Consider the following 7,772-nt stretch of genomic DNA (forward strand, 5'->3'; position numbering starts at 1 on the left):
TGCAATCCATTTAGGGTGAAGAGGCAAGGAGCCGGCTTCCCCCAGGGGAGGGTAGGGAGGGGGGAGAGCCACAGCCCGTCAGCCAGCAGCCAAGGAAAAGCGATAGCCATGTCCCAGCGGCAGGGCGCAGGGAAGAGCCGCGGGGGCTGCACCGCGTGAAGGTGCATGGGTTTATCCTGCGCGCGCACACATACACACAGTCACACCGCTAACATGCACACAGAGCCGCCCACGGGTGCTGCGCAGCACCCCAGTGAAGGATCAGTGCCGGTACAGAGCCCGAGCACTGCCACACAGGTCCATGGAGAGATGATGCCGGTTGTGTTTTGCCCAAATCTCTCCACGGGTTTTTGTCGCAAGCTCAGGGATGTGACGGAGATATGGGACAAAGCCAACAGCCTCACAGCCAGCAGCAGGGATGGGAGAGCGTTTGAGGCAATGCCATCCCCGGGAACATTCCAGGCCAGGTTGGATGGGGCTCTGAGCAACCTGGTCTGGTTGAAGATGTCCCCATCCACAGCAGGGGGGTTGCGCTAGATGGCCTTTGGAGGTCCCTTCCAACCCAAACCGTTCTGCGATTCTATGACACTCCAACTCTGCCCACGGCGGGCGATGTGAGGCTGCCTAGCCTGGACCAGCCAGGACTGTCACGGCAGGGTTAAATCCTTCTGGCCACCTGACACAGCTATGGGTACAGCCGCTCCTGCCGCTCTCTCTTGTGCATATTTTCCTTTAAAGCAGCACAAAAGGGCTTTAGGTCAGCACCAGAGCTCCCTTTCAGACCATCTCCTCGGCTGCGCCTCCTTCTTCAAGGAAAAGAAAGAAAGAGTTGAATTAAAAAAAAAAAATAGCAAGAGACACAGACAGCCAGCTTACAGCTATATAAAAAGCATCCCGGGGGATTTTCCTTGAAAAGGCTCTACAGAAAAAGGCAAAGGAGTAAAAATCACGTTCCCGAGGCTGCAGGCTCTCTGCAAGAGAGGCACACGGTGGACAGGCAGTGCCCGGAGCAGCTCCTGGACGGGCTGCAGTCTCCTCTGGGGAGGTGGCAAAATCGCTCGCAAGCCAGGGCAAGGGAAAAATATTGAGAAAAATGAAAACGTCAGTAAAAATTCTGACCAAAAAAAGAAAAAAAAACCTTCCAGAAGAAGGTTTTCTGGAAAGGTTTGTTGTCTGATCTAAAAGCTGCAAGTGCAGAATAAGGCAGAAAAAATATTTTCAGCTAAAGACCTGTCCTGGCTTGGTGTTGAAGGCAGAAAAAAAGCATTAAAAAAAAATACAGAGAGAGATGGAGCAAAATCTAATTCACAATTGTGTCCCTGGGAAATAAACGGGAGAGGCTGAAACCACCAGGGAGCAATGCAGGTAACAGAGACCACCGGGGAAACTTAAAATATATTGAGAAAAGCATAGCGATACATGGCACGCTGCTGGATGGAGACAACTGAAGTGCTCAATAAATACTTTTCTCACATTTGCCAGGATCAGAGCTGACATACTCGTCCGGCAGGAGGGCAAGAAGGTATTTGCTAATCCATCATCACCTTCAGAGCAGTAACAGCTTTGATTTCGTGGGTTCAGGCTGTGCCAGGAGTCCTGAAAGAGCTGGATGAGGAGCTATGGGCAGCTTCTCCCTGGCAGGACACGCATGGTGATGCTTCGGGCAGTTTGGCACTAAGGCAATCTGGAGAACTTGGGGAGGATGCAAAGATCCCCCCCACCCCAAAAACCTGAGCGGAAACCAAGCCGTGCCATGAGGCTGAGGTTTCCCTGCTGCAAAACCAAAGCATCCCTCTCTAGAGCACGGCTGAGCAAGGGCTTCTACGGTTCCGTGGGCTGGGGAGGCAGGGATGGGCACCCGCGTTTCCACCAACAATGGGATCACACTAACTTGATTTTCCCATGAAACTAAGCTACCAACAAAAAAAAAAAAAACGGGGGTAACGAGCTCTAACCAGATACATTCAAGTGAGCACATCATTTTATCCGTCCGAGGGATCACTCGCGGTGCCAAGGGAAGACCAGCGTGCCTCCAGATCCACAAGCCCTCTGGAGTGATACTTTTGCCAGACCCCCCAAACCAGAAGCCTGTGCCACACCACAGGGAAGTGCTGACTTCATATTCCAGCCACTTCTGACCTTTCCCCCGTGGCCATCGCAGAGTTACCCCACCACCGCGGGCACACGTCCTCATTGGGGCACCCACTGGCGAGGGGTCACCCACGGCACCACTGCAGGTGCAGCCACCCCTCCCACAAGCCCTGTGCGGTCTCACTCACTTCAAGGAGAGGGAGAAGTCGTTCTTGCTGGTCTCGCTGTTGCGCACCAGGTAGCTGGCCTCCTTGCACAGCCTCAGCAGGGTCTCGGCATCCGTCCGGCTGATGGCCCCGTGGTACCAGCTGGAGGCAGGAGAGGGACCGGCTGTGCCAGGCAGAGCGCAGACACCCTGGGGCAGGGATTCACCCCCAGGGCAGCAGCAATGCCAGCACCGCCGGGGGATGGCGGCCACGGTCGGAAGGAGGGATGCGGGTGGCACCGCCAGGGCTGGGGGACAGCACGACTGCGAGATGGGTGGCAGGGACAAGCAGGCAGAAATGCGGGGCCAGGGAAGAAAGGAAGAAGCAGCACTGCCCCAGGGCTCCTCGTGGCATGGCCATAGGGATGCCAGGGCAGGCAGAGGGGTCGGGCAACCACTCGGGGCGGACAGGACTCACCACTGGCTCTCCAGGGGCAAGGCAGGGTCAATCCTCTCCCCGAGGAAGGGCCCAGGCTCAGCCATCAGCGTCTTGGTGCTCTTGAGGCTGCTGGGGCCGTGCCTGAGGGCAGCCCTAGTCTTCTCCTCCCGGCAGGGCGAGGTGCGGCCGTACCCCAGTCCCTCCGACGGACCTGCAAGAGAGACAGATGTTGCAGCCGGTGGTGGGGAGAGGCTGGGCTTCCAGCCTCCCCAACCCCCCGCCCCGCAGGTTTTCTGGAAAGGTTTGTTGTCTGATCTAAAAGCTGCAAGTGCAGAATAAGGCAGAAAAAATATTTTCAGCTAAAGACCTGTCCTGGCTTGGTGTTGAAGGCAGAAAAAAAGCATTAAAAAAAAATACAGAGAGAGATGGAGCAAAATCTAATTCACAATTGTGTCCCTGGGAAATAAACGGGAGAGGCTGAAACCACCAGGGAGCAATGCAGGTAACAGAGACCACCGGGGAAACTTAAAATATATTGAGAAAAGCATAGCGATACATGGCACGCTGCTGGATGGAGACAACTGAAGTGCTCAATAAATACTTTTCTCACATTTGCCAGGATCAGAGCTGACATACTCGTCCGGCAGGAGGGCAAGAAGGTATTTGCTAATCCATCATCACCTTCAGAGCAGTAACAGCTTTGATTTCGTGGGTTCAGGCTGTGCCAGGAGTCCTGAAAGAGCTGGATGAGGAGCTATGGGCAGCTTCTCCCTGGCAGGACACGCATGGTGATGCTTCGGGCAGTTTGGCACTAAGGCAATCTGGAGAACTTGGGGAGGATGCAAAGATCCCCCCCACCCCAAAAACCTGAGCGGAAACCAAGCCGTGCCATGAGGCTGAGGTTTCCCTGCTGCAAAACCAAAGCATCCCTCTCTAGAGCACGGCTGAGCAAGGGCTTCTACGGTTCCGTGGGCTGGGGAGGCAGGGATGGGCACCCGCGTTTCCACCAACAATGGGATCACACTAACTTGATTTTCCCATGAAACTAAGCTACCAACAAAAAAAAAAAAAAACGGGGGTAACGAGCTCTAACCAGATACATTCAAGTGAGCACATCATTTTATCCGTCCGAGGGATCACTCGCGGTGCCAAGGGAAGACCAGCGTGCCTCCAGATCCACAAGCCCTCTGGAGTGATACTTTTGCCAGACCCCCCAAACCAGAAGCCTGTGCCACACCACAGGGAAGTGCTGACTTCATATTCCAGCCACTTCTGACCTTTCCCCCGTGGCCATCGCAGAGTTACCCCACCACCGCGGGCACACGTCCTCATTGGGGCACCCACTGGCGAGGGGTCACCCACGGCACCACTGCAGGTGCAGCCACCCCTCCCACAAGCCCTGTGCGGTCTCACTCACTTCAAGGAGAGGGAGAAGTCGTTCTTGCTGGTCTCGCTGTTGCGCACCAGGTAGCTGGCCTCCTTGCACAGCCTCAGCAGGGTCTCGGCATCCGTCCGGCTGATGGCCCCGTGGTACCAGCTGGAGGCAGGAGAGGGACCGGCTGTGCCAGGCAGAGCGCAGACACCCTGGGGCAGGGATTCACCCCCAGGGCAGCAGCAATGCCAGCACCGCCGGGGGATGGCGGCCACGGTCGGAAGGAGGGATGCGGGTGGCACCGCCAGGGCTGGGGGACAGCACGACTGCGAGATGGGTGGCAGGGACAAGCAGGCAGAAATGCGGGGCCAGGGAAGAAAGGAAGAAGCAGCACTGCCCCAGGGCTCCTCGTGGCATGGCCATAGGGATGCCAGGGCAGGCAGAGGGGTCGGGCAACCACTCGGGGCGGACAGGACTCACCACTGGCTCTCCAGGGGCAAGGCAGGGTCAATCCTCTCCCCGAGGAAGGGCCCAGGCTCAGCCATCAGCGTCTTGGTGCTCTTGAGGCTGCTGGGGCCGGGCCTTGGGGCAGCCCTAGGCGAGGGGCGACCGTACCCCAGTCCCTCCGACGGACCTGCAAGAGAGACAGATGTTGCAGCCGGTGGTGGGGAGAGGCTGGGCTCCCAGCTTCCCCACCTCCCCGCCACGGAGGGAGCCCGTAGAAAGAGCCAGAGCCACGTCACATCACGCTGGGTCCCCTGGTGCTACCCTGTCCCCCCTCCTCTAAGCCAGGGTCTTGGACCTCGGTGCCCCAGCATGGACAGGGTTGAGTCCCCACCACGCCAGGAGCGGGGTCCTTGCAGCACCAGAGCCCCTGGATGTATTTTCCAAGGAGGTTTCAAAAGCTCAGAGGGGTTTAGCTAATGCAACCAGAGACACAGCGGTTGCAGCATAGAGTTAAGTGAGAAGCACTAAGGAGAGGCTCTCCAATCTTGATTAAAAAAAAAAAAAAAATCAATTAAATTTGAAAAAAAAAAAAAAAGATAGAGCTAAAGGGAGCAGTCAGTTTGGAAACAACGCACACATTTCTGCTGGCACAAGTTAACCTCCTAAGGTGAAAAAAAAAAATAATTCCCCGAGGTGGGAAGGGGACATTTTGCCTGCAAGGTGCCCCCCGACGCAGCCGTCTGCCCCGCACCAGCCCAGCCGCAGGTCCCCGCACACCAACAAAGCGCTGTGGCCCGGTGTGTGCCACCCGGCGAGCGATGGAGGGGGAGGATTAGCCAAGACGTGCCCCGGGGACCAAGCCTCCCGCCGACGGTTATTTCCGTGCGGGATGATTTCAGCATTAACAATATTGTTTTCTCCCTCCTCCAGAGAGTTCATTATTGCTCCCCTGCAACACCAGCCCCCTCGCACAAATTACTTATCGATCAGGCACAGCTGCCTTGACGGCAGGTTGCCGGTGGCTGACGCCACGGAGGCACAGTTGCCCTGGAGGTGGCCGAGCCTGAGCACGGGTGGGATGTCCCGCGCTGGGCAGGTTCCCCTCCAGCGGCTCCCCGGCTGCTGGAGGAGGAGGCAATCGCAGGGCGATGCTGAGACCACCCTGCTGCAGGGCAGAGGCGAAAAATACCCAGAGAGGGACGTTTTTCTCTCTAGCAGAGCATCCTCTAAGGTGGCTATTTGAGGGACACCTTGTCTGGGCCCTTCGCAGGTCTCCGCCTCCCCCCGGCACCAAGAAGAGAGGAAGGCAGCCAGAAGGAAACCCAGCCAAAATCCTCAGCAGCTTAAGTGCAGCTTAAACACCCCCGCCGCGACCCCAAGAAGGAGCATGGGGAGGAGGGTGCCCAGCACTGAGGTTTGACAAGCCCTGCCTCTGCAGTGGGCTGGCTCTCCGCCGGCCAGGCTCGCCCTTGTACGTGACACCCAGGCTTCCATTTCAGCTCGTCGCCCTTAAAAAAAAAAAAAATCAGGGCGATCATTAAAAAGCCAGGCAATCAAAACACCGAAGTGTTTGCTGGCGGCACAAAGTCATCCCGTCAGAGGCTCAGAAGGAATGCATTGCACCTGTCAGAGAGAGGCAGAGGCATGTGCATGATTAAACAGGATATTAAAAACAAGCCCCTAGGAGTAGAGAAGACATCCTTCAAGGAGTTTGAGTCACCCCCCAGACAGGGGAAGCAGCAAATAAGACAAAACTCTGGCAAGATAAACTTAACACAACAAAGCAAGTCGAGGGGGGGAAGAGATTCTGTGTAGCTAAAACCAGGAAAAATGACAAACTGATGTGTTCATCAGGAGCAGGATGCATGTCAGAGCAACCACGGGGATAATAAATGGTGGGGGAAGAGAAGAGGCTGCATAGCGGAGAAATTAATTTTTCTTGACACCTGCAATCATTGTAGGAAGAGGATCGGGAAGTTTTCCCCCTGCCAAGATCTTCCGTTTTTTGGGGCTGATCTGGTAGCATCCCTGCGGGTTTGGGACGGTACCCTGCCGCAGCCCCGGCCATCAGCAGTGAAATCGGCTGTCATGGGCAGCTTTGTGCTCAAACCCACCCGGGAGGCAGCAAAAGCCATACTGGGGTTTTGTTTTGTTTTGTTTTTTTCTTTACGAAGCTCTGCGGGGATCTGGGTAATGGCAGATAAGGAAATCAGACATCTGCACCTGGCACATCGCAGTGCCTACCAGGAGCAGCGTTAGTGACGCACGGGCAGACACAGAGCGCCGGGGCACAGCCGCTGGTTCACAGAGGGGGAAAAAAAGTCACGTCTCACAGATCCGTCCCTGTTCCCCGCAGGAGCAGCCCAACCTCAAAATCCTGGGGAGCTTTCGACGATCTCCCCCCCACCCCACCCCCCGCCGCCAATGTTCTTGGTGAAACCCTAATCCACCACAGCATGAGAGCAAGGTCCTTAAAATATTAATAACAGGTTAAAAGAGAAGCAGTGATATTTGGCTTTCACAAGCGAGACTGGCAGCAGAGCCCACGGGGGATTTACACGGGGGCTCTGCCGCTCAGCACGCACAAAAGGGGCTTCACCACAAGGCAAACCTGAGATGACAAAGTGCGTCCGGGGAGATTTAGCTGTTCCGGATAGCGAATGCAAGCGCGAAGAATCCAGAGGGACCTCCTGCCACGGAGCAGCAAGGTAATAAAACAGCGGAGGAAACGGAGCAGGGCTAAATGACAAAGAGGGGGAAAAAAAAAAAACCCAACTCTCAACTGCAGCAGCGGGGTCTGAATTAGCTGCTACCACACCTGTAAGGGACCTGGGTAGTAAAGAGTCGCAAGAAAACATCAGCTAAGTGCTCAGCGCAGTTGTCGAGAAGACCGCAAAAGCAGCCATCAAACGCTGGGAATTTGGAGGCAAAGAGAACAAAAGAGACGGTAATAACTCTGCTGCCGAATAATCCCCCGGTGCAGCGTGACTGCCGCATGCAAAGAGGCATGGCGGAGACGGAGAAGACGCAGAAAAGGCAAGGACAAACGTCTGGCGCCTGGCGCAGGACAAGCAGACGAGGCAGGAGGAGCTGGGGGAAGGTGGAGGAGGCGGAGGAGGAGGAAGAGGAGGAGGAGGAGGAGGAGGGTGGATGTCTGGCAGCACCCGCAGGCAAAAGAGCCCTGCCAGGCACGGAGGGGCAAGCTCCGAGGCATCGCAGCATCTCAGTGCCGGTGGGGCAGCACGGCAGGGTCGCGGTGAGCACCGGCCGCAGCCCCC

At 56.3% G+C, this 7,772-nt stretch overlaps 1 protein-coding gene across 1 annotated transcript in view; it reads right to left on the bottom strand.

Moving 5' to 3' along the window:
• The window catches only part of SHF (Src homology 2 domain containing F), an 11,837-nt gene that overhangs the window by 944 nt on the left and 3,121 nt on the right, over positions 1 to 7,772 (bottom strand). Inside the window, exons 3-4 of the mRNA XM_009893124.1 lie at positions 2,715 to 2,886; positions 2,280 to 2,399 (exon numbers count right to left, since the gene is read on the bottom strand). Coding sequence (XP_009891426.1) covers positions 2,280 to 2,399; positions 2,715 to 2,886 — 292 coding nt within the window. The remainder of the gene's footprint in view (positions 1 to 2,279; positions 2,400 to 2,714; positions 2,887 to 7,772) is intronic.

This window comes from Charadrius vociferus, unplaced genomic scaffold (genome assembly GCF_000708025.1).
Source record: "Charadrius vociferus isolate BGI_N301 unplaced genomic scaffold, ASM70802v2 scaffold399, whole genome shotgun sequence".
In the NCBI taxonomy this organism is placed as follows: domain Eukaryota; kingdom Metazoa; phylum Chordata; class Aves; order Charadriiformes; family Charadriidae; genus Charadrius; species Charadrius vociferus.